Genomic DNA, 23,839 nt, shown 5'->3' on the forward strand with positions numbered 1-23,839 from the left:
AAGGCCCCTTTTTTTTTTATTTTTTTTTTCCCCCTCCCCCTAAGGCCACAGCAGGAACACTTTACCCTTGTTTTGCCTTCTGCTCTGTTGCACAGCAGCTGGCTCTGTGCTAAGGTTTGGTAACTGTTCTTTAGCGTAGTTATCTTACCGTCTCTCTGTATTTTACACACGGGTTTCTTGGCATGCATGGCACTAGTTGATTATGTGTGCTGCTACTGCACTGTGTGAAATAAGGGCCCCATCGGCTTCCCTCATGCCACAGCATGGGGAAGAACGCGCTTTCAGGGGCTCCGACTGTCGTTTTCAGTAGTTATTGGCAGCCTTATCCCGGGTCAGCTTCTAAAGCAACCACACCGCAGACGCTTACTTCCACCCGGAGACGTGTTTATTGCCGCAGAAGACAGCCCTGCCCCATCCCCGCGGGACTCGTGCTCCCGGGGCCGAGGCCCAGGCCCGGCCGAGCCCCTCTCCTCAGCCGTGCGGAGGGAGAGCGGGCTGGGCCCGTGCCGCGGCCCCCGGGCCCCTCAGGCGCCGGGCGCGGTCCGGAGGCCTCAGTCCCGCCAGCGGTGCCCGCACTGCGCGTTGCAGCACTTGTAGAAGGTGGTCATGGGCTCGTCGGCCGAGCGCGTCTGGATCTGCATGAAGTAGGCGCGGGGGTGCTCGCACTTGGGGCACGGCTCTGCGGGGCGAGGCGGCGGCGCCGTGAGGTGAGGCCAGGCCCGGCCCCCCCGGCCCCCGCCCCGGGCCCGGCCCGGCCCTACCTGCGGTGGAGTCCACGTTCTCCCAGGCCGCGGCGCCGCCCAGCACGTCGTCCACCTCCTTCAGCCGCGGGTACTTCCTGCTCGTCACCTGCGGGCGGCCGCCGGTCAGGGGGCCCGGGCCGCCCGCCGCGCCCCCGCCCGCCCCCGGCCCCCGCCCGCAACCCGCGCCCCGGCACCTTCCGCGTGACGTTGCGCACGTAGGGGCAGGTGGTGCAGGCGAAGCGGTGGCAGCGCGGCCCCTCCTCGGCCACCAGCACGTTGCCGCAGGCCGGGCAGAAGAGCAGCATCCCCGGTTCCGCGGCGGCGACCGCCCCTTCCGGCGCGGCGATGGCGGAGGCCGAGGAGGAGCTGGCGCACGCCGAGGTGCTGGAGCTCTTCCAGGCGGCGCTGGCGCGGCTGGTGCAGGACCCGCTGCTCTGCGACCTCCCGCCGCAGGTGGGGCCGGGGCCGGGGGCGGGGGCGGCGGGCGCCGGGCGGGCTGTGGCGGGGCTCAGGCCCGCCTCGCTCGCGTGTCGCGGCCGTGCCGCCCGCAGGTGACGGCGGAGGAGATCGGCTCGCAGGTGGCGCTGGAGTACGGGCAGGCCATGACGGTGCGCGTCTGCAAGGCGGACGGCGAGACCATGCGTGCGTCCCGGGGCCGGGGGGGCGGGCGGAGCCGGCCCGGGGAAGGAGCGGGCCGGGGGGACCAGGCCCGGCCCGGCCGGGCGGTGGGGGCGGCCGGGCCGCCTGGGTGCCGGGGCGCTGACGGGGCTCTCCCCCCCGCCCAGCCGTGGTGGTGGTGCAGAACGCCTCGGTGCTGGAGCTGAAGAAGGCGCTGCGGCGGCACGTCCAGCTGCGGCAGGCACGGCAGGGCGGCGTCCAGCACCTCAGCTGGTGAGCGGGACCTGGGGGCTGGCGGGCTCCCTCTGCTCGCCCCCACCTTCATCGCTTTCCCGCGGCCAGCGGTTCCTCCTGCCGACCCCCCAGTGTTTTTCCCCTAGGAAGTACATATGGAGGACGTACCACTTAACCTACGCCGGAGAGAAACTGGCAGATGACAGAAAGAAGCTGCGAGAGTGAGTAATCAAGTCTCTTCTGGCGTCTCGGGCTGGAGAGGCCTAGCTGGAGCCCAGACAGCGTCTGCACAGGCAGGGCTAACTTGGGACTGTGTGCCCTGGCTCAGACAGGTCCTCCTAGCATCGCAACAGGCTGCCCAGGGAAGCGGTTGAGTCACCATCCCTGGAGGTATTTAAAAGCCATGTAGATGTGGTGCCTGGGGACATGGTTTAGTGGTGGACTTGGCAGTGCTAGCTTAACAGGTGGACGTGATGGTCTTAAGGGTCTTTTCCAACCTAAATGACTCTATGATTCCACTTGAAATTGACTGCAGGATGGGACCAGCACTGCACACAGAGGTGGGACAGGCCCTGCCCTGACCGACTGAGAGGCCATCTGCAGGACAGGAAGGCCTCAAGTAGTTCCTCAGCCACAACCATCCTGTGCGGAGCATGTTCATCCACTTCAGACCACGCCAAGGCACTCAGGCGCATTGCCCCTTGGCCGTCTGTGCCAAACTCCCACAGAATGGGTTATGCTTACTAAGGTTACACCCGAGGTACCCTGCAGAGACAAGATTAGTGAGAAAAAGCATGAGCGTGAGGGGAGTAGAACACAGAGAAGGCCAGAAATGGTGTCATGCACACAGGGCACGTCAGTTCATCTCCAGGGAAACTGGGAGCTACTCAGCAGAGGATGGGGTCAGGACACATTATGTGGTGGAGGGGATCCAGGGTGGAAGGGACCTCTGGAAGTCATCTAGTCCAACCCTCTGTACAGCAGGGTCAGCTAGAGCTGGTTGCTCATGGCTGTGTCCAGTTGGGTTTTGAGTATCTCCAAGAATGTAGACCCCACAACCTCTCTGGACAACCTGTTCCAGTGCTCAGTCACCCTCACAGGGGGCTTGGCAGAGCTGCTGAGGTAGAAAGGTAGGAAGGAGGATGGAAGAATGGCAAGCAAAGAGCAAACCAAGGACAAGAGTGTTGGGCTCTGGCCCTGCTCAGCCACGTATCAGAGACCATCGAGTAACACCGACAAACCACTCCCACGTTTCTGTGCCCATTCTCAGGGCAAGGAGGCAGGAGGTGCTTCTGAGCACTCTGAGCATACCGCAGTGCTGGGTATGCCAGCCTGCATGCAGACCAGCAAGAAAAGCTTGTCTGAGGTATTAAAAATTTAGCAAGACAGCCCGAATCAAAGCTGGCCTTGAAAGACTGAGCCATGGGTGACAGATGTCGCATTTAAGGGGGTGTTGCAGTTAAGGCAGATGATCAGATCCTTCAGTGCTGGCAGCAGGTTCTACATACACAAGTAAGAACTTTAACCTGTCCTGCATTAGAGCACAGGATGTGATCGTAGGAGTCCATCTCCCCCTGGGAAAGAGGAGGCTATAGGATTTCAAATGTTGTGGTTCCTGGGAAAGTGGCATGTAACAGCATAACTCTCTGTTCAGGTATGGCATCAGAAACCGGGATGAGGTCAGCTTCATAAAGAAGCTTCGGAAGTAACCTGTCAGGTAAGTCCTAAATATCCATTAAGAGCTACCACTTCTTCATCTTCCTCTTCCCCAGGCCTTCATGTTCAAGCTCAGGGCAGATGGTGTTGCTGCCCTCGCGGTGTAGCAGAGCATTTCCAAATGTTCGTGTCTCCATTAGGCTTGCGCCCTGGCTCTGGTCTATTTCCACATCCTGCTTGTGTTGCTTGTGCTTCTCTGAGGGCAGGGAACAATTAATTCAGCTACTTCCGTTAATGTACATCAGGAGCAGCAGCAGCAATATCTTAGTGCTGGCAATGGTGTATCTCTAACCCTACTTTATGCTTAGACTCTGACTCTGCTCCTGCAATGTCTTGAGATTCATTAAATGCAGTGTTCCTTTGTTTGCCCTTGTGATTGCTTCTAGGACCTTGCTTTCTTTTAGGCTTCTTGAGTCTTGCACGTTCAAAGAAGGGCAACGAAGCTGGTGAAGGGTCTGGAGCACAAGTGTGATGAGGAGCGGCTGAGGGACCTGGGGTTGTTCAGCCTGGAGAAAAGGAGGCTGAGGGGAGACCTTATTGCTCTCTACAACTGCCTGAAAGGAGGCTGTAGAGAGGTGGGGGTCAGCCTCTTCTCCCAGGTAACAAGTGATAGGACGAGAGGAAATGGCCTCAAGTTGCGCCAGGGGAGGTTTAGACTGGATATTAGGAAATTTTACTTCACTGAAAGGGTTATCAAGCATTGGAACAGGCTGCCCAGGGAAGTGGTTGAGTCGCCATCCCTGGAGGTATTTAAAAGACGTTTGGATGAGGTGCTTAGGGACAGGGTGTAGTGGTGGGCTCGGTAGTGTTAGGTTTACAGTTGGACTTGACAATCTTAAAGGTCTTTTCTAACCTATACGATTCTGTGATTCTGTCTCTGGAGATCACTGTCAGGAATGTGGCTGGGTGCTAACGAATCCCTAGGAGGACGGAGGTCTCTTTGTGCTACAGGCAATTGCCATCACCCGGGTCATTTGGGTCCTTCTGGTGCCTCAGGCTCTTACACCCGAGTGACTGTTCTCCCACCCTGCTCCTAGCACTCCTGTACCATTCAGAGCACCTGCAGCTAACAGAAATGTCCCATGGGTGTGCATAAGCAAATGCAACAAGCAAACACAGCACGTTCTTTGCTGTTCCGCAGTGGGTATATTTTGAGCCGTCTTTCTCAATTACTGCAAGCTATAAGGAGTTAGGAAAAGGGACCTCAGCTTCCATATCCTGTAGTTTTTGTCTCTCAGTTTCTCCATTTTCTGGTTCATAGAAACTTGAGTTCAACCAATTCACTGTTCTCAGAAGACAGGACACACCACTAGACAACTTTCAGTCATGGTATTTCTGTGCAACTGATGCATTTAAAAACACTTCCAGCACAGGAAGCACCAGTAGCATGTATATTTACCTTTGTAACCTATGTAGACATAATTCTGGTATTCTACTGCTATTTTTAGAAAGTTGTGCACACAAACACAAGATGTGGCCAACACTCTCAAGCTTAGTACGTTTAAAATTATGTCTGCTTCCCCTCAACATCTAAAAACACAATCACAGTGTCTGAAGAGCACTGGTAATAGCAGCTTTTCCAAACACTTGGTTTTTTGTTTTGCGGCTCCAGCTAGCTGGGTTAGAAACTGTTGCTTTGTGACCACAGTAACTTTTTTTCTTCTTTCAATGCTGCCACATTTGCAACATCCAGTGGACTAAAATGTGTGCCATGACAGAAGCCATCTGCCCCATGGTGCCTATGGCCAGCAGTCACCTATGGCATTGGCTGATTCCCCCCCTGGACTGTCTGGGCGTGGTAGAGTGGTGATAAGAGAACCCACCAAGCAGCAACTATTGTCACTACCAACTATCTTCTTTCTTTAACAGAGAGAGCAGAGACTCCAGCCCTACCAAGACCAGGCTGTGGATTCAGCACCTTCCTGGAGGAAAAGGTTGTAACATTTCAAAGAGAAACAAACTCCAGTTGAATGGACATTCTCACATGTTTTTTGCAGTTGCTGTTTGAAATGTCTGCTTCTGAGCTGTATGTGGAATGCACTGTCAGTGATTAAAGAGACCCTCTAGTTTTCTGAGGCTTTTAAGGTCCTTATTTCCAGCTGCAAATCTGCGTCTGACTGTTTTGGGTGCTAGAAAAGGATTGATTCTACTGGTACATGAAACAGCATAGGTGAGAAAGTAACAAACGTAGCCACAGACTATGCCGAACAATTAACAGTAGCTAAAACGCTACCTTACCATTTAATCACCACCTTAGCAGTAGTAAACAACTCTGGTTAAAAATGTAGTATTGAAACTAGTGTAATAAAAATAATGGCAGCAGAAAAGGTTCAATACAATTGAACAAGGCACAAACGTTCTGTTTTCAGAGTCTTCGAGATAAGGCAAAACATGCCTGCCAAGTGCTAAGGAGACAGTTTAAATTAACCATGGGCAGGGTTAGAAGTGTCATTGGATTAGAGGCTTTGTCCACATGGAACTGGCACAGCAAACGCAAAGACAGTCCATCTCCAGTGCCTGCTCGAGAAGCCAGTCTTTGCCTTTCAGTGGAGCTGTGCATCCAGGTCGTATTTCTCGCAGAATTTGTCTGTGAATGGTATACAAGTAAGGAACTCGCACCACTCGCACTTGATGGGGTAGAAATAGAACAGAATCACAAGTCCTGAGAAGAGTGCAATGAAGATGAGCTGGAAAACTATAATTTGGCATCGCTTCCTATATAAATCAAACTTCCCAAAGCTAATGTAGGGCAGGAAGGCAAAGGAGAGGAAGAAACCACTGATAAATCCTGAAATGTGAGCAAAATTGTCAATCCAAGGCAGGAGGCCAAAGGCAAAAAGAAAGAGCACCACAGCCAGCAGCTTGAAGAAAGCCCTCCATGGGCGTGCCAGGATTTGCCAACTCTGGAAGAGCTCCACAAAGAGACAGGCCAGAATCCCAAACTGGGATCCTGCAGGGCCAACCTGCAGAAGAAGAGCATTACAGGTAACATCAGGCACATCCCATCTGCCTGGCTTCTGCAGCCAGCTCCAGGCATTACAGTTATTTATCATTCAACTCCTTGTTCAGTGTTTCTTGGGAAAGAGATGCCACAGCCTGCAACTTCATCCTTATAACGGGGTTCAAGGAGTAAAGGGGCCTGGTTTGATTTAGGATCAAGGTAGGTGTGAGGGCAGCAATCACCAGAACAGACTTTATATTTAAGGAGGGCAGATCTGGTTTAAGTCACCAGAGTGGAGAAGCCCTTGAAGGCAATCTCCTGGCTCCCCCCACCCACCATGCACTTTTCCTTACTGAAGGAGCTGGAAGATAGTCCTCCAGGTCCTGCCACGCAGTCTTCTAAAGTGAAGCCGGATGGTTGCATCAGACTTCTCCAGCTGTGTCATGTGGCGAGGGACAGTCCTGGACAGTCTGTGGGAAAGGTGAGCTCTGCTCTTCACCCCTCTCCTGCCTGCCACTCATGTGGAGGGTCTCTGGCACCAGCTACAGCTCTCAATTCCCAGCCTGCCAGGGGCCTCTCTTATCCTGTGCTTGGACAAACCCCCCATTCATTATGAGAGGCAGCCTTCTTACTGCAGCCAGACTGGGCCAGTCACCTGGAAAGCCCAGGGTACTCTGGGGGATGTTATTGCTCAGCAGCCACGTGACAGCGTGGTGCTATCTTCTAGCTACAAATCTGCACAAGCCATGTGCTGCAGAGATGAACCCAGCTCTGGACTTCTGCCTCTGCCAGAGAGGCACAGGCATGTAGAGAAGGCTTGTGTTCGGGGCAAGTTACCGGGACCCTAGTCTGCAGGAGACCCACCTCTGCTCTGTAGGGTAGAAATATTGCACTGGCAAGGTTCCCAGTAATGCCACTGAGCAGGTAGATGATAGAGATGCGATGCCATCCTGCCAGCTTCTCTAGGTCCCGCAGGATCGTCATTTGGAAACAGATTGAAACCAGACAGTGCAGGATCCTGCCAAGTTCAGAGTACAGGAGCTGAAGCAGCAGCCACTGAAAGTCACCCCTGTGCTGGTGTTCTTTGCCAAGCCTTGCTGAGAGCTCCTGCTCTGGCCTTGCCCATGTCTCTAATATCCCTCCCAGCAAACACAGCATGGTAAACCTCAGTAGGGACAACAGCTCAGCCCCTCCGTGTCCCCCAGGGAAGGAACTGCCAGAACAGCCCTCAATAGCAATCCCAGGGTTCAGGGTTCCCCCACCCAGATAGTGGAAGTTTCACACCTATGCTTACCCAGCATGGAGGAAAAGTGAGAGCCAGAGGCGGTAGAACTGGTCAGGGACTTCTGGATTTAGGAAAGGGAGGAGTCCACAGACGTCATCCATGCAGTGCACCTAGGGCAGCAGAAGAGGGGTTGTGAGGTGTGCCAGCCAGTGCCAGCCAGCATGGCTGGTTACTAAGGCCAGAGCAGAGACTGCAGTTAGCTCTGAAAGAAGGGCTCTCCTTGCTCTTCTCTGCTATATCAAGTCCCAACCCATGTATCCAACACCAAGTCACACATAACCCCCCCATTCCCTATGGTAGCTTTATGCCCTCATTCTTCGCCCCAACACATGCACAGCTGAGACATGCGTGTTTGCTCGCCCATGGAGCATGGAGCATTCTCCTGCTGCTTCCACAGTCGTCCTGTGTTGGGCTTTCGCAGTTGCCAGCCCAAGTCCTCAACTGATCTCCAACGAGGGACAGATGCAGCCAGCTCTGCCACTACAGCCTGGATCAGCAACTTCCCTTGGGCTCAGGGTGGGACAGGACACAGGACTCCCACCTACACTGCAGCACAGTTGCCCCCAGATCTTGCCAAGCTGCTAAGGGAACACGAGGGAGAAGGGCAGCCATACAAACCCCCAACACCATGCTTACCTGAGAGCAGAGTGTTGCCTCCTCATGGAAATAGCCCCGCATAAATTCACAATACTCCCGGGAGGTTATTTCACACCTGGAGGAGGCACAGTCATCAAAATGAGGAACAAATCACACATGGAAGGCACAATGGACCATCCTGTGCCCTCCCAGGCCACCCGCTCCCCCTTGTCTTATCCCAAGACTGCCTATGAGAACTGATGCCTTCAGCTGCCCCCGACACGCTGTAGTGTCTCTGCAACAGATGCACTAATACATTCCCGTTTGGGCCCAGTGCCACCCTCTATGCACCCCTCCTGTTCTCTCCCACAGGCAAGCCTGAGTCACCTCCACAGGGTAATGCCCTGCATACAGGGGCTCCAAAACAAGTGCTAAAGCTGAGCTAGTTACAGCTGAGAAAGAACCACCAGAGCTTGGAGAAGCTGTGTCTCTAGGGCTGGGGGAGTCTTGTGCCTCTCCGGCTGACAGAGTGGAAAGGGGAGACTAGGCCAAGAGCATCCTGGTCGTGACTTTCAGGGACAAACTCCTTCGGGCAGCACTGACCTTTCTCCCTAGCAGGGAAAGCCAGGCCCGAGCAGTGGGTAACTTCTCAGCTGAGGAGCAACATGAGGAAGAACAGCATCTTCCTCCTTGGCAAACCCAGAGCAGGTTGTTTCCTGACATCTTGAGTGCTCAGGGACGCCAGGCTGGGGCCAATGTAGCCTGTCAGGACCAAGCTGGCCATTCCCAAGGAAGAGTGCAGAACTCCCCAGCAGAAGTATTTAATGCCTCGGGATCTGAGTCCCTCCAAACTGCAGGACCAGTGGAGTGAGATACCCTGCCGCACCAAAGACTCGGGCTGGCTGTTATCTCTTTCTCATCCCAGAGTCCTGCTCCGTCTGGGAGATCCGTCATGGCTCCCTGTCCAACTCCCCTTCCCAGCAGGGCTCTGGACTGCATGTGGGAAGGACAAGGACAAATGGCTGTGTCTATAGCTTGAAAAGGGCCCGCTGTGTCTCACCCCAACTCCCAGCCCCTCTCCATACAGGTAAAACTCATTACCTTCCTTTGGTCCCAATGCAGCAGGGCCGGCCTGTAATCACGCAGTCCATGTGAAGGTGGTTGGTGTAATTCCCAGCGCTGTTTTTTGTGCAGATCTGGAAAATGACAACAGGCTGCAGTCAGACAGCCATGGTTTGCTTGCTGCCTGGGTAAAGTCAAAACAGCCCCTTGGAAAGTAGCCAGTCCCACAGACACGGGCCTCCCAAGGCCTCTCTCTGACAGCAAGGTGGTGCCTGACACCCCATCTGCCTGAGCATCAATCAACACCTCCTCTCCACTGAGGGATGAAAACAGCCCAGAGGCAGAGTCAGTCTCCATCACCCTGTTACCCTGGCAGGGCCCCGGGCATTCGCAGGGCTTCAGCTGGCACAGGGGAACTTTTGTTGTTGGAGGGCTTCGAGCCTTGGCTAGACAAAACCATGGCTGCCCTGATCTGGTGTTTGTGACAATGAGCAGGAGGCTGCACCAGAGACCCACCCCCCTTCCACCAACACAGCTATGGCTCTGCGCAGTGGGATGCAAATGCCATATTCCAGCTGCCCATACGGGCCCTGTGCCAGCAGCGATGCTCACCGGCCATTTGGTGATGTCATCCGGCCACTCATGGGGCTCCATCGAGGCTGGCTGCTCACACACCCTGCAGCAACAGAAAGCAGAAATCACCTTGAGAAATTACTTTCCCCAGCACCAGCAGCAGGCAGGATCCCCCAGGGAGCCAGCACACTGTCCCTGTCCCCAGGCTGCGGTCCCACAGCTCCTCTCTGTCCCTGGCAAGGGGCTGGTGACACGCTACATCAGAGCGGCCAAGGCTGTACTGATCAAACCTGCAGCCTCCTTCCAGTGAGCAGAGATCACAGCTTCAGCACAAAGGCAGCCATCCGAGAGCACGCAGCTGCCCAGCAACTCAGTGGCTCCTCTCCAGGTGGACACAGCCCCAAAGGTGGGCATTCAGCTGGTCTCAGCCCTACATCAGCCCATGGTGACTGAGGGCAAAGGTGTGCTGTGGCACCCAGAGGCTGGTAGGGCTTTGGGGCAGAGGTGTGCTGGGAATGTGACTGCTGTACCCCAAGAAGGAAGCCTGTGAAGGGAGCAGGTGAGGAGGGGGAGAGGGATGAGGAAGGCACCCACAGCTCACAAAAAGCCACTGTGCAGGTGGGCAGCCAACAGCAACTGAGACTAGGGGGAGCTGAAATATCACCAGACTCTGCTTCTGCCTCCCTTGCAGCTGTTGGGGCAGGTGGGGACATCACTGCCCCCATGTCCCTTGGTCTCCAGAGCAGATGCTGTCCCATCCAGCAATCAACTGGCCTGGGACTCCATGCCTCTCTAACTCTACTGTCACAGCAGCCCTGCCCCCCCAGGACAGCAGCTAGGGTAGGCAGGACCTACCTGGGGTCCTGATGACAAACAGACCCAAATTGCCTCTTGCTTCCTGCCAGCATTGGTGTGCTGGGGTGGTGGGGCCACTTCACCCACACGGCCAGCGTGGACTGCAGGAGAGAGGAAAGGTGTCACTGTGAAGCCCACGGTGGGAGAAGCATCAACAGAAGTGGGCCTGAGCCTGCAGGGACAGCAGGAAAGGGGCCACCACACTCACTGAGCACTCCTCCTCCGAAGTCTGCACGCAGCCCGACTTGTCATTCCGCACGCAGCAAGCCGAGTGCTTCTCCTTCTCCCGCTTGGCGCTGATGAAGCTGTGCACTTGCTGGTCCTGCCTCATGCACGGTGAGAACTTGGCCCCTAGGTGGATCAGGGCCTCCTGGCAGAGATGGAAATGCTCAGCTCAGCCAAGGGGCAGGTAATGATTGCCTGGGGCAGAGCAGGCTGGGAGAACTGCAAAGGATACCCCTATCAGGAGTCAAGGGACCAGGGACAAGTCCTGCATGATGAAGCCCAACACATATCAGGCATACTCTCAGTATCTACTTTGAAGAAGGCAAGCCCAGAACAAAAGTTCAGGGATTTCCTTGCCCATGGCCCCAGAAAGGCCAGCACTGTGGCCAGAGAAAGGAAATTTTGGGACACAACAGCCTTTCCCAGGGGGAATGGCATCAGGAAAGCTGTCACACACCATACAACGCCTGCATTTTCTCTGGCCCTATGCTTGGCTTCCTAGGAACAGGGTGCAAAGCAGGAGTGCCAAGGTCCATCCCAGCCTCCTCGTAGCCCATATTGCAGGGTGGCTGGGGCCAGGAGCACTGCCACACCCTGCCAGTGACAGCTGGGCCCCATGGGATGTCCAGCCAACAGCAGCTGCTAGCACCAAGCTCCAAGCAGCGGAGGGCCCTGCTCCCTGGGGTGGCATGGCTGCAGCACGCAGTCCCCCATCAGCCCACCAACAGTCCCAGCCACTCACTGAGCTGGGGCCAATCCAGAAGTTTTCCTGCTGAACGTATTTGACATTTTCATAAACCCCTCTGTTTCGCAAGACCTGCAAGGAGAGAAAGCGAGAGCCCCATGAGCTCCTGCCCACAGGGTCATCAGCAGGGCAAGCAGCAGGGGCTGGTGAAAACAGTACCCAGGATGAACAGAAATCCCCACAGCCGATGACTGGGCACACGGTTCTCTCAAACTGGTCTTTTGCAGTATCACAGATAAACCACCATGAAGGCCTGGGCATGTTCACCTTAAGATTTCATTGAAAATGTCTATCTCTGGCTACTTCAACTTTCAAGAAATCCCAGGAGACCTGGGACTGGCTTGAGAGCCAGCAAAAAGCTTCACACAGCTCAGGAGCATAAGTAGCACCTGCCGGCAGTATAGGCTCAGGTGTTGGTGACAGTGCTCTGAAAGCTGTCAGACACATAGGTGAGAAGCTCCCTGCATGGATGAGGATATGGCTGAGGAGATATGTACCCCAGAGACCTTTAACAACATGTGGGAAGGCTACAAACAGCTTCAAGATCAGCTCTCAAAGTCAGACAGGTCAGTTTTGGTCCTGGCAGAAGCAAAAACCTGCAACTGTTGCAAAAACTTAACTGAGGTTTGAAATATTTCCCTGCCATGAACATCCTTCTGGTCTCCACCAGGAGGGGAACAAGTTGTTTGAAAGGGGTCCCAACACAGAGACAACGAGAGCCTGCAAAGAGCCCACCATGCTTTGTGCCGGATATAGTTTCACATCAAGAGCAATGTGGCTGCAGGAGGGAGAGAAGGCGGCATGGGGGCTCCTAGAGATGCTGCAGGCAGCCCCCCAAGGCTGGACACCCAGCATCCAGCTGTCAAGGCCCTCAGGCAAGTAGCCAATGTGCTGAAGACTACGACACAAGAGTCAGCAGCTGAAAGCTGAGACACAATCACACTCCAGGCAAGTTAGGGGGATTTACTTACTGAATCAACAGTTTCATGTTGTGAGAACCCCACAGGGGCAATGCCATAGATGCACACAGCGAGGATGGTGATGAGTGAATGCACAAAGGTGACCCAGTAAGTGAAGAAAGGCCTGGATGGAGGGAAAGGGAAAAGATCAGAGGCAGAAACCCAGGCACCTACTCACAGAACACAGGAGACAAGCTGCTGTTTTTCCCCAGGGACCTTGGCAGAATCTGGGGTACAGGGCCAGGATCACCTAGGGATGCACGAGACTGGAGGCAATGACCTAAGGTCATTGTCAGACAGACCCTGTTTACTCTGACTCCCCCATTACACTGGGCAAATCACCCTTTCCCAAAAAAACATCCATGAGAACACATAAGCCTGATGCCAAAGTGTGCTATGTGTCTGAAATAATGACTTTACGGGAATGACCAGAGCAAGGATACCTGAGCCTTCCTGTTCAACCCAGGACAGTGATGGTGGGGCAGAGATCTGCAGTCCCTCCAGGTAGCAGAGATACAGACACCCAAAGCAACATGAGGAGCAGGGTGAGCTCCCAGTGCACCATTATGCTAACATGCTGCTGTTTGCTGCAGTTTGCACTGTACTTCAGGGATACAGACTGGGGGGTGTTAGCAGCAGGTTTCACCCAACCACCCAAGGCAGTGACCTGAGTCACCGAAGGGCAAGAGCAACTACTCACTCGCTAGTTTTGTTGGGACCCCTTCTATGACTGCAGCTTACCTGTGATCGTCCATGTCCTCAATCTGCCGCTTGACGTAGCTGTCGATGCGCTTGCGGTATGTACGGTTTGTCAGCTTCCCCACCATACCCAGGCCATACGGCCTCTTCTCCTTGGCAAAGAGCTTCCTGACAGGGACGGCGATGCGCTGGCCACGCTTCTGTGGGCTGACACTCACCACCTCCTGCCGCAAGCGGACCTTGGGCTGTGCCAGGGCCCCATCCTTTTGCTTCCTCCAGCCTCGCTCCAGTGGGCTGAAACAAAAAGCAGGACAGCAATGGTTTTGTTCTCCACTGCACAGCAATGGGGACCAGCCCTTCCCTAGTCTATGGTGGCAGCAGACCCTCTGTCTGTCCCACCACAGCTGGGCTGAGCAAGATGCCCTGAAGTGGAGGCTGTATTTCAAAGGGTTACACAGCACCAGTTGATGAAAGCGCAAGACTACATGCAGAAGGCGGCACCAGGCAGCTGTGCCAAACTAAGCCCCAGCAACAAGGAGCCCTCAAGGCTTTAAAGTGTTTTGGCAACAGGCTAAAATGGGGAGGCTGCAGCTGGGCACATCTGCAGCCTCATGCACATCTATTTCCTCCTCTACTTCATTCCTCTTACTCTGCTCTCTGCTATGAAATGGAAGTGTAGTTTAGCCCAGCAATGGAAACCCCCACCCTTGAAGCATTTTACTGTGATTGGACTGGCAAGTCAAACCCCCATGCCCACCAAATCGGACAGAAGAGAAGAGCAGGAATCTAAGCAGCTTCCCAGACCAAGAAAGTGACACTGTCACATGCTGCAAGCTGTGCCAGTTACCTCTCACGATCTGTCTTCCATTCCTCCCATTATTTGCACCGATGCATGCATTTTTCAGGAGAACAACAAAACCAGGCTTCAACAACACAATAAAAATCCCAAGCATCACTGTCTAAAGGAAGGCCTTTTTTACCGAAATAGAGTATGCAATGAACGTTGCACAAGCTGCTGGTGCATAGTACCTGCTTTGTAAGTCTCCATCATATTCAGACGTTTTTGTATTTCTTTGCTCTTAAACAGCAGTCTGGAGGTCAGGTCTGCAGCATTCAGACCCTGACCAAAAAAAAACCAAAACCACTACCTACCATTTCACCCTTGCTAGCACTTGCTAGCACTTTCACTGCCTAGCACTGTAGTAGGCATGTCCCTGACTCATGCTCTAGTCTAGTTTACCTCCTCTGGCTTCCTAAATGACCCTCTCTGCACAGAGACAATGGCTGTCAGAAGTGGTCAGAGAAACCAGCTGACAAACTTTTTTCTGAAAGATCACCAGAGCATCTTGGAGAGATCATGACAGCTCTGAAGTATGGACAAGCAACAGGATGAGGGAGAATCTGAACCTCTTTAGCCAAAACCACTGCTGTGAAACTTCAGCTATTTTCAGTATTGCACCTTGCAGAAGATGCAGTTTCATAAAGCTGAAAGTCCCAACTTCCCCTGGGGAAGCCCTTCTCCAACAGAAAGTGCAGATTCCACTGCAGCGAACTCTTGCCCCAAGAGTTCAAGTGGTTTCTGTGTTACGGACGCGCTGTTTCCCAGTATTTCTGGTGCTGGGCTATCAGCCTATGCCAAAATAAACACCTGGTCACCTAAAAGGACACCCAACTATGATTCTGATAACAGTTCTCTGAAGTGTGAAAGAAATCTGTTTTCCTCAATAAATAAAACTATTTAAGGAGATCCAAATGGAGCCAAGAAGACCGAGACCATCTCAGAGGAGTGACAACAAACTCCCACCATTTGCTGCTTCCACTTATGTTAAGACTGAGTCAAGTTCTTGGAAACACTTGAAGGGAAAGTGCCAACACAGCAAGATGGGCCGTGAGCAGCAGAACCACAACAAGGACCTCCCTGTCTGCTCCATGTTCACACCCAGCAGAGGTCTCTGCTGGGGTGAGCTGCCAGCTAAGCTACAGCTGACTCGGAAACGATACAGAGCAATTACTCAGTACCAGTTACTCAGGTGGAAAAAATCTAGGCACACAATACAGTACCACCCACATATTTGTAGGGCTCTCGGCATCAGTGCCACACCTTTCTCTCATTTAGAGTGAGGAATGTAGCCCAGCTTGACACTCAGGAATGCTTCATACCGCTCCTTGGAGCAAGACAACAGTTCCTGGTGACTGTGGCAATGGCAACAGCCTTCTCGTCTTTGCTACATTCTCCATAGCCAAAGGCTGGGCCCCCAGCATCCTCACAGCTGATTTAAAGTGTCTTTTGTTTCCTCAAGGCATGATAGTCTCAAACACATCACATGAGGCTGGAAGTTGCTGGAGAGACTGCAGAGGTGGCCTCAGAGTCACGTTTCACATGCATGGGTAGCTGGGGAAGGAGGTCTTAAGCTGGGTTTAAAGAAAACCCATCACTGCACTGTTCTTTGAGCTCTGCACCAAGCACCCACAGCATTCAGATCCTGGCTTCCTCCACGCAGGAGGCCCCACTCTGAATGGGTTGGCCACCCCATGTTAGGCTTTGGCAGCTTCCAGGGAGACACTCACAGTAGCAAGTGACTTCTTTCAAGCTCATTTTTGTCCAAGGCACCTCCTGTGAGATCTGTCTGATCTGGGGGTTTCACCTCAGCATCTTTGATTGCAGCTTCTGATGGCGACTCAAACACTTCATCCGGATAAGTAGAGAGCTCCTCATGAAGGACTCCTTCCTGGGCAGAGAAACAGAGGTCCCATCAGAAGAAGCCAGCATCACATTTGAGACAGCAGCCGTGGCAGAAAGCAGTGCTGCTCTCCGCAACACACACCTGCCAGACCTAGAGTCTTGCACTGCCACTGGGGCTAGTACCATGCCAGAACCCTGCCGCTCACCCGAGCGAAGAAAGAAGTGTCAAGCTCATCTGGAAAATCCACTGTGTCCTCCTCCAGGAAACTTGCTGGTGTGAAGCTGCGCCGCTGAGCTCTCCTCAGGGTGCTGTCCTTCACAGAGCGCCCCTGTAGCCAGAGAAAGTGGCATCAAGTCACTGCCAGAAAACAGAACCCCAGGCACATGCAGGGCCACCCCAGCCAGCGCACAGGGAGCCTAAGTGCTGAGCTGGTTCACGCTTGTGTGTGGAGCACAGCAGACCTGCTGATGTGTGACACCTTCCTGGTGAGACTCACAGGTGTCACCCCACTTCTCAATCCACAGTGCCCATGTCCTCTGCGGGTGAGGCTTGCAACATGCTCCTCTACCATGTATTGTTCCATGCCTCCGACCAAACCACAGTGACGGGTGGTACTGGACACAGCAAAAAGGTCACTGGGCCCAGGAAAGCAGACACTTGGCAGTATGAAGAGACTTGCACAGTAAGAGCCTCAGGTACTTCTGCTCTTCCATGACTGCTGACCCGGTGCAGATGGACCACCCAGAGGTCCAGGAAGGCTGAACTGGACCTGCTGGAATGCTCTGAGGCTGCTGGCTGTGGGAATCAAAGCCCCAGGCCAATAAAGGGAAAGCAAGACCTGTACCAAAACCTAGCCATCATCCCTGCTTCTTGCAAATCCGGCCTCCTAGACACATGGCTGAAACAGAACAGGAAATGGCTTGGCTTCTTCCCCTCCACCACTACTCTCCCCATCCTCTCTGCTCAGCAGCTCCTTCCCTCTCATTCTTCTCTCAGGGCAGAGCCCCATCCTGCTGCCAGACTGGTCCCTGCCCTCCCACAGACAGTACCTTCACCAAAGCCGCAGCTGCTCGGAAACTCATTTTGGCAACAGACTCCCGTTTCCGCCGTCGTGGGAGGCGATTGAACCCTGAGCGCGAGCTGGTGAAGGAGCAGAGTGATGTGGCACCTGGCGTGATCGGTGTGTGTGGGATGCTGCAGCCATCATTGTCGTCAGCCATACGGAAAGCTCGGCCGCGGGCCAAGGGGTCTATGATCTGCCGAGAGAAGCAGCCCATCAGTCCATTCACCCCCAAACCCTTCCCTACCAAACCCTCCTCCCTCCAAGCAAACATCTTGAGACCATGACAGAGGCCTGGCTCCTGGGATTGACCAAGAACCAGGCTGGATGGACCAACAAGCAATTCTACAACAGGGAGATACCGAATAACCTGTTGCAAGCTAAGCCCTAGTTGTAAGCCTCAAACCTAAGCCCGCAAACCTCTCCTCCTGCCTTTTTTTTTTCTTTTTTTCCTTTTTCTTTTGTTGGTATTGACTGTTTTCACCCAGAATGTTCCTGATGTTCACAGGAGACTCCAAACCTCCTTTAGCCCTTCCTAAGCTCTTGGTTTCATTCATCTCCTGTGCCAGTGAGCTCTACAGTCAGAGAATGTGCTGTTTGAACAGGAGTTTGAGAAATCCCTGAAAACAGCCATGCTCTTTCTCCAGCTAGTTTCCTTTCTGATATTGGACAGCCCAGGACTTAAACAGTATCCTGTTGAAGCTTAACTGTATATTTACATCTGCCTCCATTAATTAAGTTACAACAGCTGGAAAAAGCAGGCAAGCTTCCGGGAGCTGCAAGCCCTTCTTTGGGACTCTTCAGGCCAACACTCTCACTTCTTCCAAACATACGAATCAACCCAATGAAAATATTGCCTTCAGCTACAAACCTTGCCTCTGTCCTTACATCATCACAGCTGCGGTTTCCATAAGACTTCTGTGCTCTATCCTAATGTTTTACGAGCTTTTTTTAATCCACAGTTGCACACTCAACAGGAAGCTTTATGGGCTTACACCTACTAGTACCATGTTCTGATTTAATGTAGCCCACACAGAGCCCAACAATATTTCTGAGCCTCCTGTGACCAAAGACTAACTGCAAGACACTTCAGCTAGTAAGAAAACAGGAAAGAGCACAACAAGGTGAAACTTGATTGAAAGATGCACAATATTCTCCTCTGCTCAGTGATGCAGCCAGGCTTCAGGTCACAGACTAACCTGCTTTGGAAGGAATTTGTTTCCCCACTTGCCCAGGTTGCAGTGGTGCTCACTAACGCACGGTAATCAACCACATCGATTACTATCGCTGAATGGAGCAAAGGGAAGAGCTGGGATATTGTGGGTTAGTTCTGAAGTGCTGGTAACTGGATGTGCTTGACTGGGTCTTGTCCCCTGGGGTCACACTTGAAAGTAGCGAGTAGGGGGCTACCAGATGCCCTTTGCAGGCACTCAAAACCATTTCTGAGGACCCGTGAGCAGAGCTGTAGCACCACTGATGCAAGAGACACTTTTCAAAGTCTTAAAACATAACCAGGTTTCTATGAGGACAGTAGCTGTGCTACTGCCTGCATTCTGCCTGGGACAAGGATCCACTAGGCAAGGGTCCTGAGTGATACCAGGCCTGTTACTGTATATTTGGGTCCAGGATACTGGCCGCTTGGTGTACAATAGAATTTTGTCCTTGCAAAATGGCAGCAAAAAGCCCGAGCTGATAGCTGTTGGACACGCTGTACACATCTAATCACTGCCATAGCCACAACATGACAAACACAGCTCTGAGCCTATCACTGAAACAGCGGAGGGATCTCAGCCAATGAGACCGGAGAGAGGCGGCTGAAGGAGGGAGTCTGCCAAACTGTATCTGAGACTTGAGAAGTGTCTGAACGTGGAGCCCAGACATGTTCAGGCAGAACTAAGCCCACAGATAGGTCACAGCTGCCAAAGTGGTAGAGACACCATGCAGGAAACTCATGATGGCCTTGACTCTGTCCCAGGTTACTCACCTTTTGCATGCCCAGCTGGCAGGGTCCAACATAGAGCGGAGGAGGAGTCTCTGTGCTTGTTAGAGAAATATTGTCCTGACTGGGCAAGTCCATTTCCCGGATGACCTGAGGTTTCAGCTTCCCATACCGCAGACTGCAGTGGCGGAGGCTCTTTCTCTGCCATTTCTGAGTAGCGTCACTGTCTTTGCTCACTCCAAACCAGTCCGCTGTGCCTCTGAAAGATGCCAGCATACAAGTGCAAAGAAGCATTATGTTTGCTTGGACTATGCACATGAGAAGACAAAACCCCTGGGAGTCACTTCCAGCCCACCCCAATTCAAAGACAGGCAGAACTCTTCCCCACAAGCATCTCACAGCCTGTCCTCAGCTGGTTTTAGCAACCTGACAATGCTGGCCGGAAATGTTCAACCATCAACAGCATTCTGTCTCTTAAGACAGAAGAAAAATGACAGGAGAGATTCACTGTGTGTAAAGGACAGTTTGTTCTGAGTTTTTCTAAGAAGGAAGAAAAAGAGATGCAACAGAAATTTGGAAAATAACTTGGTGAAAGGTTTTTTTTTCTTTAAAAACCATCTATTGAAAACACTTACCATCTTCAGGCCAGCTCTAGGTCCCCATTGGGGGATTGTACTGTTTCATGGCTGTGTAGCTTCTCCCCAGAGCCACCAGAATTCACTGTTCTGTCCCAGCCTCGCCCCACACTCCCAGGATATCCCCAACTTCTCCATTTCATGCTGCAGGATTTCTACCCTCCTCAAAGGTAACATTAATGGCAAATATTTGCTGTGGTCCTGATCTCTGCTAAGGCAGACACACACAGTTCTAAGCTGCCAGTTGCAGAAGCAGGAGCACAAGGTTGCAGCCACAAGGTAGGTTTTCTGCCAAGTGGCTGCTGTCACAGAAGAGCAGTGGATCAGAAGCAAAATCCCAAGGAAGGCGGAGAGGGATTGGGATAAGTCAGACTAATAACCTACTTCAAATACTGCAGGACAGCTGGTAGCCGAAACCTACAAAGATCATCGCAGCCCTGCCAAGCCTTTCCCACTGTGGTTAATCCTTCCTCAGAAGATGACAAGCTGTGTTGGCCTACAGTTGTCAGGCCCAGGTGTCGAAACCCGAAAGTCCTTCCAAGCCAAACTCGAAACCCTGGCCTCAGACCCCCTGCTCAGGGGCGGGATTTGCACCGCAGCTGGTGAGAAGCAAGACCTCACAGATCACAAAGGGAGTATTAAAACATACACTGGAGTAAAGGCTGGGTTAAATCTAGACTTGGGTCACACAGGGGAACTGAGTCAGTGCACTGGAGTCAGGAAGCTAGTCCTGCGTTTTGCACCCTACCGAGCAAAAACACCATCAACCAACAGGTGAAGGTGTCCTGCCACCATGTAAAAAGATGTGAATTTGAAACCCACAGCCTTTCCAGCTAAAATCTCCAGATGCAAACCACCACACATTGCCCTCAGCCCTCCCCATTCTCCCAATGATCCAGAACAGACCCTTCAGCAGGCGTGAGGTCACGTGGGCCATTGCTAGATCTCACCTGACCTCACTGACCCAAATGTCTCCAAATGCCTGCAGCAAGTCAACAGGGGCCAGACCTCAGAGACGGGACTACGTGCGTGTCTCGGAGCACTGCTCCGCTCTGACCCACACCTCATCAGAGCAACCTTTGTCTCCGTTCAGAGCAGAAGGGCCTAGGGTCAGCACCTGGCCTGACAGACCCAAGCCAAGCCTACAGCACAGACGTAATGCTCTGGCCGTGCAGATGCAAAGGCACAACGCTCACTACAAAACAGTCTTACAACTCAGAGGGCTTCTCGTAGACTGCTGTAACCAATATTTCAACACCAAGGTGACCTTGGGTGACAAGCCCGTACATGGGGCCCCTGCTCAAACGGAGAGCACTGAGGGTTGTTTGTGCCCATATGAGCCTGATGATGAATGGCCCATTGCGCCCACAGCAGCACCTCGGAGTCCTCTGAAACTGTGCTCCCGCTAGCCTGGAAGGACAAGCACCACCACAAGCTGATTTGCACTGTAAGGACCACTCCTGAACTGCCAGAGACCACTACTGGTCCAGGGCCAGGGTAAAGAGCTGTCCTACTCTCTGATCATAGTCAAGATAGTCCAGGAGAGCTGACTACAGAGTTTAGGGTATCTGGAGCACCCTGGGAAGATGATGGACGCCCCTGTCCAGCTGGGGAGCCCCATCATGTCCTACAGACTCCCTGGAGCACTGTAACAACCAACGAACCAACATCAGAGGTCAGCTCTCGCTCTTCCATCGTGTGGAGCTAACCAGCCCTGAAAGTCAAATGCAAGCAGTCACCAAAGGCGGGCACAGTGCCAGAGTGGCATCTGGCCAAGGGTAGCAGTGAGGAAGGTATGACAGGAATGGACTCCTGGGCATTAGGTCCAGTCCCTGCCATGCACAAAGTCACACTGTCTGTCTGATTTAAAAGTTTACTGAGCTCCAGCCTCGGGGTGGTGGCTGATGGGCCGTTGTGCCCTGGACTCCCGGAGCGGCTCATCTCCTTGGTCCTAAGTAAATGAAGACCTCCACCTCAAAAAGAAGACAGTCACATTTGGATTAGAAAAAGCCATGATGTCAACAGGGAGAGAGCGGATGCTCTGTTCCATTCACCAGCTTCTGAGCCCCGTCTGGACCAACATGACTAGCATCTGTTCAGTGCTGCTTCCCCTCCTTCCCCTTCTGCCCCAAGGAGGCTTTGGGGCCAACATATGCATATGCCACATGTTGCATTGATGCTAGCAAATGCAGGCTGCGCTGTGGCTGCCCTGGTGAGATATTCCAGCTATGGTGAACACCAGGAGGTTGACAGCTTGTTAGGAAAGGCAGGAGAGAGTGAGGCTGGTGGGTGGACAGCTTGTTAGTCCATGCTACTTATTGACAGCTGCCTACATATTTAGTAGGAGTGACAATTGTTTTTTGTTAGAAGCACACATGAACTTTCTCACTCCCACCTGTTTGTAGGCCTCCTGGCCAGCCCTGAGAAGGCAATGTGGTCCCAGCAACAGCCAGAATCTGTGCAGTTCACAACAGCCCTTGCACACACATGCAGGGGTGGGTTTCACACTCAGGGCTACCAGTACCTGAAAAACGATCGGGGCAGGGACTGCCGCTTTCTCAGGGAACTCCTGCCCACCCGGTGCCCATGAACGGGCAGGGTCTGACTCCTTTGAAACCGTACCTGTCTGCTGCAAAGAAAAGACAGGTGAAGGGAAGGAGCCTGCAGGGCTGTGGAGGGGAGCAGCAACCTGCATCCAACACCTCCCTGTCTCCTTCCATAGCCCCATCGGCAGCAGTTGTGCCACACTGCACGGGACAGCAGCCTCCAGCTGAGAGCGTGACCTAAGAGAAACAACCAAACTCAAGCCACACAACACCATCTTTGAACCCAGGAGGCTGCTGAATCCTTTTGGTGTATCTGTACCTCTGGCGCATGTCTCCCATTGCTCTTGAAGATACCACAGATACTGCAATCCCCCTCAACGCCCAGACCTCTGTGATCTGTCTTCTTCTGCCCAGATGCCCAGCTACAGATCCCACTGGCTGGCTTTGGACACCAGAGGGTGTCAGCATGGAATGTGTCACCAGAGTGTGTCGGCAGGCCAAGATGTGATCTGCTTAGATACAGGTGCCACTGGAAGTGCCCTGGGCCCATTCTGGTTGACCCTGGCGGGATCTTGCCTGGTGCACAAATCTATCTGTGCCACATCTGCTGCCTTGCATGGACATCTCGGACACCCCAGGAGGCTGGAAGTGGTGTTAGATGCCTATATGCAGGCAGATGAATCACTCCCATGCCATGTTCTGGACCACACAGGCTTGACCTTAGGCTCACACTTGATCTGTATCCTCCAAGCCCCAGGGAACAGGATGGTGTGGAGTCCTGCTGCTAGAACAGTTTCACATTCTGTACATCCTAGGGGCTGTGTTAAGCAGGAAACTTGGCAGTCAGCCTCCCTGGACTCACAAAACAAATCCCCAGGACACCTTTATGTATGCATGGTCTGCAGTTCTCCATTGAATCCCTAGCTCTGCTAAACAGAGCACAGGTTTTTAGGCCTTTCCTTGGTACTTTCCAGTTCCCTGTCCTTGTTTCTGATCCACTTATTTCATGCTTTTATTGCTAGTGTCATGTCATGTGTACATCTCCTGCAGTTCTGCCCTTTGGAAAGCCCTTCCCATTGCTGCACCTGCTCTCCTACCCACATCCCACAGCACTCTGTAGAAGTCGCCACAAGCTGCGAGTCCTCCGTGGACGGAGGACTTGGACAGAATAGACTTGGCCGCCCCCCGTGCTGCACAACAGCCTGAGTGAGACAACTCAGCACTGCAAAATAGCATTGCACCCCCCACATACATACTCTGAGTGGGAGACTCCCAGGACTTCCAAAACCATTTGTGCACCTCTGGGTCACTCCCTGTGGGACCGCATGTACTCCCAGGGTACTAAATGCCTACACAGACCATTAAGCACAGGCAGGGACGCAGCCACCAACCTGAGCCCCAGCACTTCCCTTACAGCCTGGGCAGACAAGAGGAACACATGTCACAGGGTTTGTTGGTGCAACAGTCTGCCCACTGCCCCAGTGCTAGGCAGGACATTAGTATCTCCCTCAGTGTGTGGGAGCTTCACCACCATCCAGCACTCCTTCCTTGCTCACTGTAGCTCCACGTGCCTTGTCTGTCTTACAGTGTAGTAGCACTGGGGGCAAATTTGTTCTCCCAGCACCAAAGTGGTTCACAGTTCTCCAACCTCTCCACCCTACACTCAAGCTGCATGTTGTGAGGACCTCTGGGGGAAAAGGTTACCCTGGCCTTGCCCCTCCTGCACAATGCTTCTTGTCAGGGC

At 53.2% G+C, this 23,839-nt stretch overlaps 3 protein-coding genes across 4 annotated transcripts in view; 1 reads left to right on the forward strand and 2 right to left on the reverse strand.

Moving 5' to 3' along the window:
- Window positions 1-367: 367 nt before the first annotated feature.
- POLR3K (RNA polymerase III subunit K) lies at window positions 368-1,070 on the reverse strand. The gene is made up of 3 exons (XM_072878528.1): window positions 938-1,070; window positions 762-849; window positions 368-679 (listed from the first exon to the last, which is right to left on the reverse strand). The coding sequence occupies exons 1-3, from the start codon at window positions 1,046-1,048 to the stop codon at window positions 552-554; spliced, it is 327 nt and encodes a 108-aa protein (XP_072734629.1). The 5' UTR covers window positions 1,049-1,070; the 3' UTR covers window positions 368-551.
- SNRNP25 (small nuclear ribonucleoprotein U11/U12 subunit 25) lies at window positions 1,064-5,387 on the forward strand. The gene is made up of 6 exons (XM_072878524.1): window positions 1,064-1,196; window positions 1,295-1,385; window positions 1,529-1,634; window positions 1,742-1,816; window positions 3,250-3,312; window positions 5,181-5,387. The coding sequence occupies exons 1-5, from the start codon at window positions 1,089-1,091 to the stop codon at window positions 3,302-3,304; spliced, it is 435 nt and encodes a 144-aa protein (XP_072734625.1). The 5' UTR covers window positions 1,064-1,088; the 3' UTR covers window positions 3,305-3,312; window positions 5,181-5,387.
- Window positions 5,388-5,517: 130 nt separating this feature from the next.
- The window catches only part of RHBDF1 (rhomboid 5 homolog 1), a 38,495-nt gene continuing 20,173 nt past the window's right edge, over window positions 5,518-23,839 (reverse strand). For both annotated transcript variants that reach the window (XM_072878508.1, XM_072878509.1), the window contains exons 4-18: window positions 18,960-19,173; window positions 16,965-17,171; window positions 16,121-16,243; window positions 15,800-15,960; window positions 13,274-13,525; window positions 12,545-12,656; window positions 11,571-11,645; window positions 10,812-10,973; window positions 10,604-10,704; window positions 9,788-9,851; window positions 9,215-9,309; window positions 8,174-8,249; window positions 7,547-7,647; window positions 7,117-7,270; window positions 5,518-6,274 (exon numbers count right to left, since the gene is read on the reverse strand). In XM_072878508.1, the coding sequence (XP_072734609.1) occupies window positions 5,855-6,274; window positions 7,117-7,270; window positions 7,547-7,647; window positions 8,174-8,249; window positions 9,215-9,309; window positions 9,788-9,851; window positions 10,604-10,704; window positions 10,812-10,973; window positions 11,571-11,645; window positions 12,545-12,656; window positions 13,274-13,525; window positions 15,800-15,960; window positions 16,121-16,243; window positions 16,965-17,171; window positions 18,960-19,173 (2,317 nt within the window). In that variant the 3' untranslated portion in view covers window positions 5,518-5,854. The remainder of the gene's footprint in view (window positions 6,275-7,116; window positions 7,271-7,546; window positions 7,648-8,173; window positions 8,250-9,214; window positions 9,310-9,787; window positions 9,852-10,603; window positions 10,705-10,811; window positions 10,974-11,570; window positions 11,646-12,544; window positions 12,657-13,273; window positions 13,526-15,799; window positions 15,961-16,120; window positions 16,244-16,964; window positions 17,172-18,959; window positions 19,174-23,839) is intronic.

This window comes from Ciconia boyciana, chromosome 13, assembly GCF_034638445.1.
Source record: "Ciconia boyciana chromosome 13, ASM3463844v1, whole genome shotgun sequence".
Taxonomy (NCBI): Eukaryota; Metazoa; Chordata; class Aves; order Ciconiiformes; family Ciconiidae; genus Ciconia; species Ciconia boyciana.